Source organism: Penicillium expansum (assembly GCF_000769745.1).
Source record: "Penicillium expansum strain MD-8 chromosome Unknown contig48, whole genome shotgun sequence".
Taxonomy (NCBI): Eukaryota; Fungi; Ascomycota; class Eurotiomycetes; order Eurotiales; family Aspergillaceae; genus Penicillium; species Penicillium expansum.
The window spans coordinates 274,073-290,648 of record NW_015971175.1 but is presented as its reverse complement, the minus strand read 5'-3'; the positions used below and the strand labels follow the sequence as shown (position 1 = coordinate 290,648).

General features: G+C 48.4%; 7 protein-coding genes across 7 annotated transcripts; 4 read left to right on the top strand and 3 right to left on the bottom strand.

Annotated features, from left to right (window-relative positions):
- Positions 1–818: 818 nt before the first annotated feature.
- On the top strand, positions 819–2,241 carry PEX2_018410 (epoxide hydrolase family protein; the record flags this gene model as incomplete). The annotated part of the gene is made up of 4 exons (XM_016739116.1): positions 819–1,092; positions 1,149–1,205; positions 1,279–1,476; positions 1,541–2,241. The coding sequence occupies 4 exons, from the start codon at positions 819–821 to the stop codon at positions 2,239–2,241; spliced, it is 1,230 nt and encodes a 409-aa protein (XP_016603003.1).
- Positions 2,242–2,476: 235 nt separating this feature from the next.
- PEX2_018400 (uncharacterized protein) lies at positions 2,477–3,652 on the bottom strand (the record flags this gene model as incomplete). Its single annotated transcript, XM_016739115.1, has 1 exon — positions 2,477–3,652. One exon carries the CDS (start codon positions 3,650–3,652, stop codon positions 2,477–2,479), a length of 1,176 nt encoding a protein of 391 aa, XP_016603002.1.
- Positions 3,653–4,845: 1,193 nt separating this feature from the next.
- PEX2_018390 (uncharacterized protein) lies at positions 4,846–5,322 on the bottom strand (the record flags this gene model as incomplete). The annotated part of the gene is made up of 3 exons (XM_016739114.1): positions 4,846–5,019; positions 5,085–5,134; positions 5,190–5,322. The coding sequence occupies 3 exons, from the start codon at positions 5,320–5,322 to the stop codon at positions 4,846–4,848; spliced, it is 357 nt and encodes a 118-aa protein (XP_016603001.1).
- A 241-nt stretch (positions 5,323–5,563) lies between these two features.
- PEX2_018380 (fumarylacetoacetate hydrolase family protein) lies at positions 5,564–6,682 on the top strand (the record flags this gene model as incomplete). Its single annotated transcript, XM_016739113.1, has 5 exons — positions 5,564–5,591; positions 5,639–5,877; positions 5,936–6,251; positions 6,310–6,406; positions 6,478–6,682. The coding sequence occupies 5 exons, from the start codon at positions 5,564–5,566 to the stop codon at positions 6,680–6,682; spliced, it is 885 nt and encodes a 294-aa protein (XP_016603000.1).
- A 1,355-nt stretch (positions 6,683–8,037) lies between these two features.
- On the bottom strand, positions 8,038–9,815 carry PEX2_018370 (uncharacterized protein; the record flags this gene model as incomplete). The annotated part of the gene is made up of 4 exons (XM_016739112.1): positions 8,038–8,170; positions 8,230–8,906; positions 8,964–9,458; positions 9,567–9,815. The coding sequence occupies 4 exons, from the start codon at positions 9,813–9,815 to the stop codon at positions 8,038–8,040; spliced, it is 1,554 nt and encodes a 517-aa protein (XP_016602999.1).
- A 2,103-nt stretch (positions 9,816–11,918) lies between these two features.
- PEX2_018360 (uncharacterized protein) lies at positions 11,919–13,750 on the top strand (the record flags this gene model as incomplete). The annotated part of the gene is made up of 2 exons (XM_016739111.1): positions 11,919–12,113; positions 12,203–13,750. 2 exons carry the CDS (start codon positions 11,919–11,921, stop codon positions 13,748–13,750), a joined length of 1,743 nt encoding a protein of 580 aa, XP_016602998.1.
- Positions 13,751–14,928: 1,178 nt separating this feature from the next.
- On the top strand, positions 14,929–15,921 carry PEX2_018350 (uncharacterized protein; the record flags this gene model as incomplete). The annotated part of the gene is made up of 1 exon (XM_016739110.1): positions 14,929–15,921. The coding sequence occupies one exon, from the start codon at positions 14,929–14,931 to the stop codon at positions 15,919–15,921; it is 993 nt and encodes a 330-aa protein (XP_016602997.1).
- Between the last annotated feature and the right edge of the window lie 655 nt (positions 15,922–16,576).

Here is a 16,576-nt window from a genome sequence, read left to right as displayed (position 1 = left end):
ATGGCAACCTTGGAAATATCAAGAGTTGGATCGATGATCGGGAACCTTGGAAAGACCGCCCGGGCCCGCGGGCCGGTTGCTGACTAAGCCGGCTTCATGGCCCCGGGGCCTAACCTTGGAAACCTTGGAAGCCCCCGGGCCCGGCCTGAGGGTAGGGCCTACCTAAGCGGGGACACCAAGGTTGGAACCTATAGGGGGGTTTGGGGGGGGGGCCTTGGTAGGCACTACTGGGGACCAGTTGCCAGGGGGGCTTTATGTCCTGCGCCTCCCGTCAAAGGCCCCCGGCCTGAAATCCCCCGGGAAGGCATGCCCATCAATTCCCCACCAACCCCCTAGGCATCATGACATTTGCTCATGGCAAAATTCGTTACAACTTCTCATGTTGTTCCTTAGAATATTTTATCACCGATAGCTGCAGCTGATGATGTGGTTTAACATAATTTTGGATGGTTTAACTAGAGGGCCCAAGTCTATAACGCAGCTTTATATAGAACACTAACAGCAGCAGTAGTGATTAATCGTCTACCTGATACTCTGCTACATTAGGCATTGTGGGATATAGGGTATCTCGGGGAGTGAGAGGAGAGGGGGCATGACTGGCGGTGAAGGCCCCCGTTAGGGGACCCCGGCAACCCCGCAATTGCCCGCTGTCTATGACCAAAACAAGATATCACTGAAGTGGGCGAGGTCTGAGCCGAGGAGGATCTGCAACTGGCCGACTTCATCTCACCAAAGCCTCCACTACCCCCGCTGCCCTCGCTACCCTCACTCATCAGATAGCTTTTAATTGTCATCAAATTCAATAAAATCACCTCATTATGGCCGATCAACTGAAACCGTACAAGATTTCCGTACCGGATGAAAATCTCCAAGACCTTCAGCAGCGCCTAGCACTTTCCAAATTCGCAACCCAGCTGGAGTCCTCGGAACAAGATCCTTGGGATTTTGGAACTCCAGTGGAAGAAGTACAGCGACTCATAAAGTATTGGAAGAATGGATTTGACTGGCGAATGGCAGAAGCCAAGTTGAATGAACTGCCCCAATATCAAACGCAGATCGAGGTAGATGGATTTGGCAGTTTGGATATCCACTGTAAGCTGTGTGCACAGATTCTCAATGGCTTGATATTCACGGGGTTAAACATGTAGATGTCCACCAAATCAATACCAACAAGAACGCAATCCCGCTGCTTTTTAGCCATGGATGTGAGTATCAATCTCCTCTTCTATGCATCCATATATTTTCCGATTGTAGTACGGTCTCTGATAGTAAATTTAGGGCCAGGATCGTTCATTGAAGTCACAAAACTGTTACCAATGCTGAAAGGCGGCGCCGATAGTCCCGCATTCCACGTTGTGGCTCCATCGCTGCCCAATTTCGGCTTCTCTTCCGGAGTAACCCGTCGTGGGTTTGGCCTTGTACAGTATGCCGAAGTCCTGCACAAGCTTATGATCAAGCTCGGCTATGATCAGTATGGTATGGCCCGAGAAGAACCGGGATATACCAGCTACACCCGAGACTAACTCAGATACATGCACAGTAACTCAGGGCGGAGATTGGGGATTCTGGATCACTAGAACTATCGGTCTTCTATACCCCGAGCACTGCCAAGCCTCTCATATCAACATGGTGCTGGCTAATCCCCCTCGATTCACCGATAACCCATGGGCAGCTCTACAACACGCATTGCTGCCGTACAATGACCGGGAAAAAGCAGGCCGCGAAAGGAGTGAATGGTTCGAACGAGAAGGCTACGGTTACAACCAACTTCAAAGTACCAGGCCGCAGACCATCAGTGCAGCACTAGAAGATAGCCCTGTTGCCTTGTTAGCCTGGATTTACGAGAAACTGCATGACTGGACAGACTGGTATCCCTGGACCGACGATGAAATCTTAACCTGGATATCTATCTACTGGTTTTCTGCAGCTGGGCCCGCGGCTAGTGTCCGCATATACTATGAGGCTTTCCACGTCGAGACAGTCAAGGGAAAGTCCTACAAGGACTTGATTGCACACGTCCCGCGTGTGAAGCTGGGAATTGCGCACCTCCCTCGTGAAATATCTGTTATTCCTTGCTCTTGGGCTGCTGGTTTGGGTCCGGTTGTTCAACAGAACGAGCATCCCCGTGGAGGCCACTTTGCCGCTTGGGAGGTTCCTGATTCGATCCTCCAGGACTTGCGGGCCATGTTTAACAAGGATGGTCCTTGCTACGGGGTTATTTCAGGCAAAAACGGATACTAACTACGAGATGATTACTTACTACTTTTTGCGGCTTCTTCTGTTTGATATCTGACTATGTATCCTGGTGATGTCGGACACTATTGAGGTGGTAGCAGAAAATTGGACAATAAATTGAATATAAATTCGCTTTTTCTTGAAGTTTTTACATGATGCCAACCAAAAGCAAGTAAGTGAAAAGAGGTAGAATTGATTGATCTTGAGGGTGACTATTATATTTCCTCCCAAACTTGTACACTCATACGACCATTATCCCAAGAGTGATCAATAAAGAGAGTAGTACGTAGTACAGTGAGAGACTTGTCATAGTAGCACTGCCAGTCACAATCTCAAAGTCGACTAATGACGCATTGTTGCTCGAAGCGCCTGTCAGAACCACCTGCGTCGAATTCGCAGCATCAAAACTACCCGTGAATGTGAATTCGAAAGTCACATTCACTTTTGTGTCTGTGTCTGGCCATGATGGATAACTACGTTCAAACCCAGCAAGTGTCGAACCTGAGAAATTCAACTCAAGAGTTTCGTTGGTCATGGACCCATTGAAGTGTGTTCCAGTGGGCCATACAAAGAGGATTTTGCCCAAATTTCTCCGCTCAGAGCATAGACTATCCGGAAGGGAAATTATCTGATCCCAAAGGCCGGTATTGTCATACCGTGCTGGTTGCAAGTAGCTCCGTTCACTATCTGCCCAGTCTTTGAGATCATAGACCCCATCGAACAGAATCTTGTTGCTGTTATCAGCCGCCTGGGTGATATTGAACGCAACTGCATCCATGGCCTTCACGACTGAAGTTTCATTGTACAGGTCTACCGTCGTGGTGAGGAGCATGAGATCCGGGTCTTCACACACACTGTATGAATAATCGATATCCGAGACGCGTACGTTGCTCTTCCAAGCCTTGAACCCCAACGTGAAAGGATTGATGGGTCCAGCGGGAGTGGGGGTTTTGGGCCCAACCCATGCAACGCCCAGCATGCGCATAGATTGTCTGCCAACGGGACACTCGATCAAAGATGAACTGACGATGTCGCCTTCTGTCAAATTGTTTGGTGGCGTTATGATTGTGTATTTCATATTGGCTTCGCCTTTAAAGAAGACTCCATCCCAGTCGGTTTTGACACTGGCATGACCATGGCGTGGTGCCTTATTGTATTTGTAGTAGTGTGGAGGCTGAAGATCTTCAAAGTCGAGGCGGTGGGTATCAAAGCAATGTGTTTCACCAGAGGATGATGATGTTGATGAAGAGGTGTCATCACTACCACCGGAGTCACTCGAGTCACTAGATCCACTGGAGCCACTGGAGCTACTACTGTCGCTGTCCCCGCTAGAGCCATCGCCGCCTTTCCGTGATAAAACTCGCTCTGGGATGGCTAGTAAAGCCAGGATTGTGAGAAAAGGGTAACGAAGTAACATTGCGCTCGAATGTGAATCAGTTCATGGGGAATCAAGATAAAATTGTCTGTCACCTCGTCATCCCAAATTGTTCGTTAAGAAGAAGTAAAAAATAAAAGTAGGAAAAAAACAGACAATGCTGCGGTCGGGCATGAGTATATTAGCACGGGCTTTGACCGTGAAAATGTTTGTTTTGTGCCCTAGTGAAGTGATAACACGGGATTTATACCTAGCAGACCCTGAATGCCAAGGTGCCAAGGGGCTGAAGCGGGACAATGCTCGTGTTCACCGCATGACTATTGGATAGGAAGTCATCAAGTGCCCATTCTTCGGAGTATCTGCAACTTTAATGATCGTATTGGCCAGGTATCGGTTGAGGGCTTGGGGGGACTGTGGATTGATCGTCGAATTTAGCTCGATGGATTCACGATTTCCGGTGAGAGGTTGTTGCTTCTGGTTTCAAAATTTCTGGGAGACTGGTACCAATCGAGGAACATGAACCACTCAGCCCCAAAGTATTGCATAGAGGCACCTCGGCGCGTGGAATTGCCAAGGGTGGTCAAGGAAGCTCAATGTCAAGTCTGTGATACGGACCACGTATGAGATATCCTTGTTTTGGAATAGAACGATGAAATGCTCTATCAACTATGTATCTTCTTGCTGTTTTGTTTTAGAGATTTATCAGCATCATTGCCGCATTTAAGCTCCCAGAACCCTCTTGTAAGTGGTTGGCAGGTATTCATAGGCAGTCAAAGTCAACCAGAGTTAGTGCTTTTCTCTTATTTGAGCCGATATCCGCAATATGTTCATCAAGACGAGGGATGCCGGATGAAGCTATATGTAGCTGAGGGGTAATGCAGTCACGGGACTTGCAGGTGATTTTGTTGTAGTCATGCTGCCTACCTACCTAGGTACTTGGACTCAGATCATCGCGAGAGAACCTGGGGAATAGAGTGTGGTTTCTCGGAAAAAGAGAGAATGAACAATAATCGAATCGACGAGAAAAGCAAGGCAAAACGTTCTGCATAACATATATCATAGTGTGTACCAACAAGTATGCTTGATATGACAAGAATGGCCTTGTTTTCAAGCGCATGTATGATCGTGGACCAGCAATAATGGATTTCCATACCGAACTGAGTGCAACGTTATGAAAGACCGATCATCAAACGTTTATTGAGGCATGGATATATACATGTTCATATTTACAACGTCTAGCTGTCCAGCAGCACCGGCACATTCTCAAGCAGATATTCAACAACAGCATCAGGACCACGCTCGACCTGCAAGCCCTGAGGAATGGCGTGAAGCTTGATATCGGGTCGAACAGAGCGGGCAATCTCATGAATCTGCTGGGCCTCTTCGGGGGACCACATAGAGGCGCTGAACTATTTAGGACGTTAAATTGGAATTCCGGCTTGGAAATGCTCGGAAATCCCGAATTTGGACTTACTAAAACCTCGGGGTTGTGCTGCTTGACCTTGGCCTCGACTTCGTCGATTCCTGCGCGAGGTTTGGTCAACCGGAATTCACTCTCAATGGATCTCAATATGCTTACTCTCGCAGTTATCGACATGGATAATAGTGTACCGATCGCTCAGAGCCTCGACAAGACGGCCGATGAGGCGCTTGGCGCGTTCGGGCGCGGTGTTGACACTAACCAGGTGGAAGGGACCCTTAGGAGCAGACATGGCGGCGATATGGAATGATTATTACAAAAACGCGACAATCGCGGGGGGTTTATTCTTTTTATTCCGCAAGTTGAAATCGACCGCGCTCGCCACTTCCCCACATTGTGGGATGCTGCCCCTCCGGCTTATACAGCGCCGGCATAGACATACTCCGCTATCGGTCTCGATAGCGCCGTATTATATTTGGGGTTTCTGCTACAATCGAACTGCTTCCTCTCTTTATTCTCCAATTCATACAAGCATGTCCAAAATCGCATCTACCTTCTCGCGTAAGGACTAATCAATTAACCCCGGATCCCAGACTAACCGAAAATAGGCCTGGTGCGCTTTGTCCCCAAGTCGAACCCCGCCAAGGTTCTAATCGGAGAGCCCGTCGACCCCAAGTTGGATGTCGGGTTGGCTCTTTACCAGGGCAAGGAGGTTGCAGTGCGCCCCTTCTCCGGCACCTCAGTCCTGAGCCCTGGCCAAGTGACCGACGCAACAGAGACCATCGCGCGCATTCTGTCCCCTTTGGCGCAAAGTGAGGTTGGAACTATTCGCTGTATTGGTTTGAACGTGAGTTTTGAAGGGCTGCAGGAACATTCAGGGGAAATGTTGCTAATGCGCACTATAGTATGCCTCCCACGCTAAGGAGATGGCTCTCCCGATCCCCGAAGTCCCGACATTGTTCATGAAGCCGGCCAGCTCTCTGGCGGATCCTTGGCCTGCGCCAACAGTTCTGCCTAAAGTTACGCAGCAGGATAACACCGGAGACTACGAGTCTGAGATGGTTATTGTCATTGGCCGCGATGCTAAGGATGTGTCTGAGTCCGAGGCCCTCGACTACGTCCTTGGCTACACAGCTGCGAACGATGTTTCCAGCCGCACTTCCCAGATGAACCAGAGCCAGTGGTCCTTCTCAAAGGGTTTTGATGGCGCATGCCCGATTGGTACGTCCAGAGACTGTATAATCCCCAGAAGAATTTCGTACTGACTCCATATCTATAGGCCCTGTCCTCGCATCCGCTGCCCTCATCCCCGATGTCGGCAAGCTCCAGATTCGTGGTCTCAAGAACGGCAACGTGATGCAGGACTGCCCTTTGACGTACGTGATATTTGTTTCGCATTACTTCTGGTATACAAAATAACACCGGCTAACATTAAATCTCACCACAGTGACCTTGTCTTCAACGTCCCCCAGCTGGTCAGCTTCCTCTCGCAAGGCACCACCCTGCCTGCCGGTACAATCATTTTGACCGGCACCCCGCCCGGTGTTGGCGCAGCTAAGAACCCGAAGGAATTTATCAAGGCTGGCGACGAGTTTGCAGTTGAGCTGCTGCCCCACGTTGGGACACTTATCAACAAGATCGAGCACCAGTGATGAAATCTAGTATATAGAATAATAGATGTGATTTATTGAAGCAATCAATTTCCATTTCCATTTATGTATAAAAGAATAGTTGGCCGGGTGTGTGGCCTTGCGGCGTATTTCTTGATATCTTTTTAGATGCCCTTTTAAATATATTTCCCCCCTTCTCTATCGCTTTGAAATATAGGTGGTAAAAGCAGCTTAAAATGTACAAACCGACCTTTCTGTGTATTACCTTTGATCCAGTGAGACTTGCAGCAGCTCTGACAACTGTTAAATACTATGCATATGCTCCCAAGGTTTCTTAGATATACAGCCTAATCAATACAACCACTACCTACAAATATAATGACTATCATAGCCATCGGACTGGATATACTTAATTCCTGATTCAAGCTGCAAGGCAAGGGATGCTAAATCAACAGTCTATACTGAGAAGCTTTGACCAATCACAGAGCTCAGCCGGATATAAACTCTTCCCTGTACGGACTAAATCTCTCCCGCCATATTGACCTGTAGGTCCTTTACTGAACAACTTATTGTAGACGAGAGCTAAAGTGGTTAGAAAATGGCAAAAATGTGCAAATGGGAAAGCTGGATCCATGAATTTGATGCCTAAAAGCTTAGCAGAGACTCGTTTTACTGGTCAAATATTACTATCATAGTTAATTGTATAGTGTGAACGCTATACTAGAATGCTTCTGCATTTCCTTCATGTAGTAGTCGGCTGGAAACAGTTAGCTACATAGCACCATAAGCCGAAATATTCACCCGGTAGTCGTCTGACAGGGCCCGGGGGCATCGTTGACCCGGGATGGTTCGATTTCAGCGCTACGGGATTATACCGGGTCGGTGTCCCGAGCTGTCCCCGTTCGGAGTGATTTGCTTAAAAGACGGTCTGCGGCTGTTTTTTAGGGGAAAGAGTTTTTGCTGGATTTCAGTTGTTAATTCAAAATTCTCTCTCTTACTTTTCTTCATTTATTTGCATGAATGTGATTGTTCTTGGCCCTATCAAAATTTCATACCTCTATGCACATCCCCACAAGTAGTAATGTGATTTCTTGAACAGAAGTCAACGAATCTTCTTGATGCTGTTGCTCTGTACTGACCCCAGATATTTTCTCGTGCCGATTTCCAAAGCTCGTTGAAGATTAATTGCGATTTATTGGTCAAGCTAAATACAGTCTCGAAACACCTTGCCGACACCGATGCCGAATCTTCATCTAACCAACGCGAACCCGAACCCGACCACTCTATCACTCTGGGATACCCACCGATGCTCTGGAGAAAACCCAAACCGAAACCACAATCACGAAACGTGTGAGCGCGAAACACCGAAACCGAAGTCGATTTCCATTCCAGTGCCTTCACTCCTCGATACGCCAAACCTTACCCCGCCAGTGCAAGAAGATGGTAGGAATAACACTGACGACGACAACTAACGCCGACCCAATGCCCGCGCTAGGAGCAACACCAACGGTCTCGAACATGGGAGCAAACCTAAGCTGAGGTTAACGAAGACACTACAAAACAAAATGGAGGAAAGAAAGAAAACATACCAGAAAGGACCAAGGAAACCCCAAATCTGTCGGACAAAAGTGATGAACACACCGATATTACCAGCTTCCTGCGGGAAACAATCGATTGCATAGGTGATCATCACCGTGGTGACGAGCTGATTCCCGACAGCGCCAATAGCGGTACCGATAATGGGCGTGACGTTCCAGTGTCCACTGGGTGATTCCTGCGTACAGACCAGGAAGACAATCATACCGATGATGGTGAGTGCGAAGCCGAAGTAGCTGAGCCATAGGCGGAATTCTGGCTCAGCCTTGCGGTTGATACGTCTGCTGCGCCGGCTCATCCAGAAGTCTGACAGCACGCCGCCCATTTGCTCGCCAATTACAGAGCCTATTATCGCGCCTAGGAATTGCATGCCTAGCTGTTCTGCGTTGAGCTCGAACTTCTCTTGTAGGAGTTGGGGAATCTCGACGGTTGCGAGAATATTGCCGAAGAGGAAGACCATTGCGTATGCGCATGCTGGGATGAGAATTGAGGGGTGGCGAGCCATTGTCAGTGGGCGGACGAACTCAAACCATGAGAATGGTGTAGGGTCGATCCGTCGCAGTGACATGTACTCGATCTTCTTTGTTGACTCTTTGCTGTCGATGCCGCTGCCCAGATACCGTGTTTCAGGACCGAAGAACAGATACAAGATGAATTGGCCGCCGTTGATCTACGGACTTATCAGCTCATGAACAGGTTATTGAGTACTACGGGGATGGGAACTTACCATTGCGAGGATCCAGTAGATCCAGTGATAACCAACGCGGTAGGTGACGAAACCGAAGATGAAAGGTCCAACCGGGACGCCCAGGGTGATCATCAGTGTCCAAACACCCATGTAACGGGCGCGGTCTTTCTTAAAGGTTGTCTCCATCACGACCGCACTGCCAATGGCAGAAGCAGGCGAGATGAAAAAGGCCACGAGGGCCCGACAAGCAGCCAGAGATGCATATGTAGTGCTCTTAGCACAGCCAATATTACACACAAGACTGCAGATGAGAGAGACGAGGAAGATAGGACGGCGCCCATAGCGATTGGACAGCGGCTTCCAGAACAGAGGTGCGCCTCCAAGGATGGCAATTTGCAAAGATGTCAAGTAACTCGCATCTTGCATTGAGACGCCAAGTCCTGTGGAGATGTCCGAATAGGCAGGAATAATGCCAGCGGCGGTAAATGTGCCCATGCAAGCGTGGAACGCCACAAGGATAAGGTTAATCATTTTCTGCGCATGGATACATCAGTCTTCTGTCCAAGGAGATCTTTGCTCTTGCCATGCTTCCAAGATAATGCGCAACGAAGTCATCTTGTAGCAAGGAGAATATTGTCTCACCTTCCACTCAGGCCAGTTATAAGGGTCCGCTGGACTCATTCCGGGAATAGGGTCGAGTTCCAGAGTTCCGTGTCGCTCAATCAGGTAGTCTCTGTGTGCCTTTGGTAGGCGAGCAGTTATTGACTCGGCGTATGTGGCTGCCCGTCCATGTCCTGCGCTCTCAATGAGATCGATATCGGCTTTCGTTCCTGGCATCTCTTCGACCTCGTCTTGTCGAGATGAGCTCGGATGCAACTCGAAGGACGCCATTTTGCTTGCGTTTCCTGGTGGAAAAAGTGGAATAAGACGAGCACTTAAAAGGCCCAAAGACTCAGATTATCCTCTATCTATGATTCAAAGTGATTTTTTAATCGTCGTGAGGATAGTTTGAGGGAATGCCCAGGGGTATTGGATGAAATAATTTCAGGAAACAGTGTCTCAGGATGAACCAGTTGAGGACACCGGGGATAGACAATAATGGTGACAGAGCTGGCGTCTTCTGGAGCTCCGTGGGGGTTGGGACGCGAAATCAGTGAGGGACTGGCGAAAAATGCCAGGGTGAGTGTCCATAGCTAAGACATTAATTCCACGGCGTTCGCTCAGCGAGACCTCATCTGCGCCTGGGGTAGGTATTCTCCGGGGTTCTCGGCTCCGTTGCGGGTCCGTCGGGGAGGAAAGAGAACGAAAATGGGGAGAAAATGGAGAGAAATGCGGAGGCTCTCCACAGTTCCTGATTGGAAAGTGTCGGTACCGGCGAGTTAGGATGCCGCTAAATAAATTGCTGTCATGGGGTCGTGCAAAAGGTATCGCTATGGCACTTGAACACGGCTAGCCGATGAAGCTTTTTGGTGTGCAGTACGGCTTTCATCCCGCGCCAAGTACCGAAAGCCTCTGAAGTTTGACGTCTTGGCGCAATTTCCCTGGAATCGAGCTATTTATTTCGCTGTATTCTCCGTTCCAGCTGGGGAACCCCAATCCGCACGGCATTCAGAATGTTGCTGCAAGCCGCGCAACCCTGAGACGTATTTGATGGAACTTGGTCTGAGCATTATTGTGGTCCCTTGTGGGGGACATACTGTTGACACGGTATTTTTACTATTGGCACAGGGGACTAGTCTAATTAGGGATAGTAATTCTTGGCATACCATTTTTAATACGAGTCCATCTCACAAAATTCAGCCTTTCTCTGCCTTTTTCTGCCGTTCATCTATAAAACTGAGATGAGCAGCAAAAATATTTTCAAAACAAAGATATTTAAAAAGACGTTTAAGAAGACAACCAAAAAGACCAACTAAAAAGATATCACAAGGCCGCAAATGCGGCCGACTATTCTATCCCTATATTAAAGAATGAATCAGCGATGCTTTCTAGAAAGAGGATAGCTGAGAATATAACGTAGGCGTAGTAGCCACACTTCCTTAGCTATATTGCCACAACGCCTTGTTTCCGCTTGAACGCTTGAACGCCTCCAAGGTTGGATAATTGAATTCGAAGACAACCTCTTTAGTTGCTTGATATTATTTCAATGCTATTCACATAGATTGAATACACATTTGAGCCTGATCTCTGTCTCATGTAATCTTCGAAGATACTTTAAGCCCTCTGGAGTTGGAGGCAAAAACATAATTCCGTGATCGCATAAGCAGTCCACGCGGGGCCTGGGGTACCACACCCCACAAACACTTCTCCACAATCTACTTTCTTGCTGTTTCTTCTCCCGATCGACCAAAATGGCCTCAATGGGGATAATGACAGCACCGCGTGCACTTACAGGAGGCAAGAAACTGATCTGTCGAGTATGTCAAAAAGCATTTTCCAAGGCCGAACACTTGAAAGTGAGTAGACTTCCAAGGGTGGCTTCAAATCCAGCTTCCCCACGAAAGAGGAATTGCCAAGTGATACGAGATAACAGATAACTAACGGGTCCCTATAGAGACATGAGCGTTGCCGTATGTGCCAATTTTATCAGATCCCCGGATCCTTTTTAACCCCTGCACAAAATTCAAAAAGAATTACCTACCCAGCTGACCGGAAGATTTAGATACGGGATCTAAACCATATGTCTGTAAAGAGTGTCGAAGGCCCTTCGCCCGACAAGATGCTCTTACTCGCCACGAAAAACTGCATGCTCGTGCTATAAATTCAAAGAATGACTCGCCGGGGGTACACTTGCCGTTACAGCCTACTTCTTTAGATTCTCTCCCTTCGTGGGATACGAGTAGTGCTTCCACTACTGACCCCGCGTCAACTTCAGCAACAAGTCACTCCTGGGAAGAGACTAATGCTGGAAATCATGCGAGTATGCATAATGTCGCCTCAGAATTGGACTTTGCGTTGGTCTGGCCTGATTCAGAAAACTTGTTTCAGACCTTGATGTCCTCAGATACGACAGACCAATGGCAGATGCCAATTGGTACCTTGCCATTTCCGCCTGTCGTGCAAGATATGAATGGTATGAACTTTGGGTCTCCGAATATATTCGATGACCGTAGATCTTCTGTCGGGGAAATACCGTCCGGTGGAGGGCATCAAGCAGTGAGAGATGTCACAGAGATGGTAACGAGCTCGGTGAGTTGAGGATTGCATTCTCAAACAAACCTTGAAAAAGACACACGCGGAACCGTGATTCGATCGGAACTGACGTTTCAATTTCCTAGTCATTCAGTGTTACCGCCGCCGTCAAAGCTACGTCCATCACCTCGGTATTCCTCGACGAATGCCTCCATATGTTTTTCGTTCGCTTCATCCCCACATTCCCAATCTTGCACCGTGCAACTTTTGTTTTCCGAGAATGCACGCATGCTCTCCTCCTTAATGCCATCGCCATCGGCTCTTTGTATCTAGGCCCCAAGGACTCAGTTGCAAAAGGCGAAGCCCTGTGGCGCCTAGCGCATACCGCAATTTCCACTTCATGGCAGTCCCTGATCACACATAACGGCCCCTATGATGCATGCAAGGGCGTCCAGTTGATGATTACAGCCCTGCTGGGTCAAATATATGGGGCACTATCCAAGAACCGAGCAATTCGAACCACCAGCCAGGTCTTCCATCCGCTGGGGTTCTTATGGGCAAGACACTGTGGTATGTATGACAGCGAGCCATACTCAATGGATAATCTGCCCTTGATCGATGCCCCCGCTGCAGAAAAAGAACACCAGTGGCGAATCTGGTCTGCACGGGAGATCCAGCAACGCACCCTGTTAGCCTACTATGTCCTGGATGGGCTCGTGGCTCAGACGTCGAGCGATGGTGCCTCTTCTCGCCATGTTGCAAACCCACTCACCCTCCCAAGTAGCGAGGAAGCCTTTGATGCCAGCACGGCCGATGAATGGTTGGCTCATATGCATCCCCAAAAGCCGGATCAGTCCTCGTTCAGGACGATTTTCCGCTCCCTCTTCCCACCGGTTGGGAGCTTCCGCCCTCTAGAGTACCAGTTCTCCGCCTTCGCACTGCGTGTGGTCATAGAAGGGCTTCAGTCTCTGATCTCCGACTTTGACGACAGTGAACTAGCCGTTGGGGTTCCTAGCCAATCAGACGTCCGGCGAGCTCTAGCTCAGGTGCACGAGACAATATCCATGAGTATCCACTTCACCGCAGCAGAGAGACTCGAAATTCTCATGCGTTGGCACACGGTCTGCCTAGACACAATGACCAACTCGACAGTCCTCTCCCGCCACGTCTGCTCGCGCTACAACATCATCCAACACGTCTCTGGTGGATGCGGAACCATCCGCCCAGGCTTCGATCTAGTCAAATGGGCTAATTCAGAAGATGCGCGGCGGGCCGTCCTCCATGCGGTCGCCATCCAAGATATTGTAGAGCAACTACCACGTGGCCGCGCACACGTCGTGCACATGCCCAGCTCGCTGTTCGCAGCAGCAACGATATACGTCGTCCTTTCACTTGCAGGAGTCGCCACTGTGAATTTGCCTCGCAATATTGTTTGGCAAGACGCTTTGCTATCCCATTCCGATCTCAACCTCAGTCACGAGGATATCCGCCCTCTATCTGGTTCGGAGACAAAGCGCTTTGTCGAGAATGGAAATGAGGCTTCCTCGCTTCCGCTTCCTATCGGTGGTGCTGTCAGGAATCTGCTTTATGAGCTCAACACTATGCAAAAGCTTTTCCGGTGCTTATCGTCACAATGGGGCATTGCACATGACATGGAAGATATTATTGCGCAATGGATTCAGCTTTGTCATTAGGTGATCCGGCTGGACTTGGTCTGAGAGTTGATGAATGCTGTCCACGTGGAATTTTGCTTGTCTTTGGTGTTAGTGGAGGCGTTCTAGAGAATATTTACTGCGTGACGAATGATTGATCGTTGACATATGTACATACCCCTCATATTGAATTTTAATAACCAAGTTGAAGAAAATCCTGGAAGCTGACGGTTGCCAATTTTCTTTTTCACATGTTCTCCAGCTTATTAAGAACACTGTTCATATTCTATGTAGAAGTGAGTCCGAGTTTTCGACAAACTCTGCTGCATCGTGTGTTGACTTAGAATGTTATTAGAATAATCGAGGTACCCTCACCTCCAGGTCCAAACACAATTGCCTCTCCATTTGATATCTATCCCGAGTCCTACAACACTCGTCATGGGTGAAAATATGCCCGAGGTTGTCCTCGATGGAACCACTGGCAGTGCAAATCCAGCTCCTAGTTCGGGTTGGCAATTGCGATATTTATGTCCTTTTGGGAACTTGAAATAACAAATCACCCAAGCCATAGATAAAGATGGCTCCCATAGTAGTTGAATTAGGGTTGTGACTACGTGGTTCACGTGCTCTGTCTTTCATGCATGGTTGCCCTGGTGCAGCTTCTCTGCCCTAATTTTGTGCGGCATAGGGAAATACGTGTTCCAAATCGCCCAGGGTTTATAATAAACAAATTCTTATACGTATTGTTTATCCCTAACCCTCACTGGCAATGTTGACTCATAGATTGCAGACAAAAGGATTACGTCCGAATGCTGGGATGACTTTGTGACCTTGTAAATATGTTAAGTGGATGCAATCGAGGTATTTCAACAAGCAAAATCGATATAAATGCAGATGGACCGAACCTTGAAACCTGCGTAGGTATGAAGTCGTAAATCAATTTATGATAATCACGTGTCGGCGCCGAAAACGCGGGATAGACGCGACGTGACGCGTATCTGGCCTTTCCGACCCACTTCTAGTGTCATCCCGCTCCTTTCGGCTAGAACCTACCCACTGACATTCTTAATCCCCTCAATCTGTGGGTCCAACTGTGAGCTATCCATTCGAACTCAAGCCAAGTGATCCGACTCGGTGGCAGCGTGGCGTTCCCATGCAATACAAGGCCAGATGGTCGTCAACCAAACCTAAAACCACACAACCCAGCATCGGCTGCAGAAATGCCCCCAATGGATCTTGCATCAGCCCGTGGGACCAAGCTTAGCGATATCGTAATCGATCACCGCCCCAGCACAGGCCGTGGCAAGAAACTTACCCTTGCGCAAGAGGGCGTTCTGAGGAGACTGTATGAACAAGAATTGCCCTCCGTGTCAAATGGCAAGGTTCCGGCGAAAGGATTCTGGGAAAATCTTGCGTCGTTGTTTCACGATCACACCGGTCGCGAGTACTCATGGTTGTCTGTGAAGCGGCGGGCTGCGGGTTGGCGTCAGAAGTCTGTAGAAATTGACGGGCGACTGGATGCCTCTCGTGCTAGCGAGCTCGGGGTTGAGGATTGGGAACCTGGGCCTAGTAATCAAGATATTGCTCGTCAATCCTCACGCCAGGAGGGTTCATGCGAGAGCGAACAACCCAATATGCAACAAAACAAGCCTCCCCCGCACCCGCAGGATTCGAAGCCCATGGGGCTGTCTCAACTTGAAGAAAGTCCCGGTGTCGGCGACTGGTTGCAGCGCAGTTGGTTTTCAGGTGATCCAGATCCAAGCCAAGACACCAGTAGGAATCTCAGATCTCCTCGCATGTCTGAACCCCGCCCCCGATCCAGGTCGCCCCAGCGTGTATTGCAGCCCAGATATCGCCGCCGATCCCCTTCGCCAACGAGACGTACCAGAATTATTTCCAAACGATTGCATCATCAGCTGGCGTCTCCCACTGATGAAATAGTCGCGTCTGGTCCCAATCCTTGGTCTGGCTCTTCCCTAGCTCATGAAGATGTGCAACCCAGCCCTCAGGGTAAACGAAACCCCCTTGGATTCAACCATATCCGCGAGTCGATGAAGAAAGATGAGTCTGAGAACCACGCTCGTGATTCATCAAGATTTAAGCGAGTGGAGAACAAAGTCAGCAACGGTCTTCTTGCTTCGCCACGCCTATCTGAGCAAGATGACTTACCACTGGCCCCAACTCGGATTTTGAGAAGGCGTGTTGCAAAATGACCCGTTCAAATGAGACAAAGAAAAAATCGATCACATGTCTATATTAATAAGAACAATCATATCTATCTCGATAATAACAGATCACAAAAAGTACAGAACATCCAAATGGCTTTGGAAATCAAAGTCAAACATTTCATTGCTGCCCATATCCGCAAATCCATCTTGAGCATGTAATTAAACACGCATATAGACATAATAGATACATAGGAAAAGGCGCCTTATATTGATTATAGAAATAAAATCAACTAAATTATCATGTACATTGAAAGAACATATCTCGTTCCATTCGGAGACATACACGCTCTTCTCTTCATCTTTTTATTTTCTTCTGTTCCAACCGGTGACCTTCGACCGAGTCCATGAGATATGTCAATATGCACAGGAGCTCATTCTTTAGCAAACAGGAGGACCCAGTTTGTCATCCCACGGATGTTGCACTCCCACCTACTAGACAGCTGCAATTATGTGACAGCCGAGAGGTGTGGAATTAACTAGTTTTAACGTTTGATTGAATATGCAAATCAATGGGAGATATTAGACAACAGTGATAGCAAATTCGCAGCTATCTCATGGGTTTTATGAACGAACAATCCTCACTTACCAGGTGTCTAGGTAGTTTATGTGCACGACTAAGCATACTGATTATTACATATTA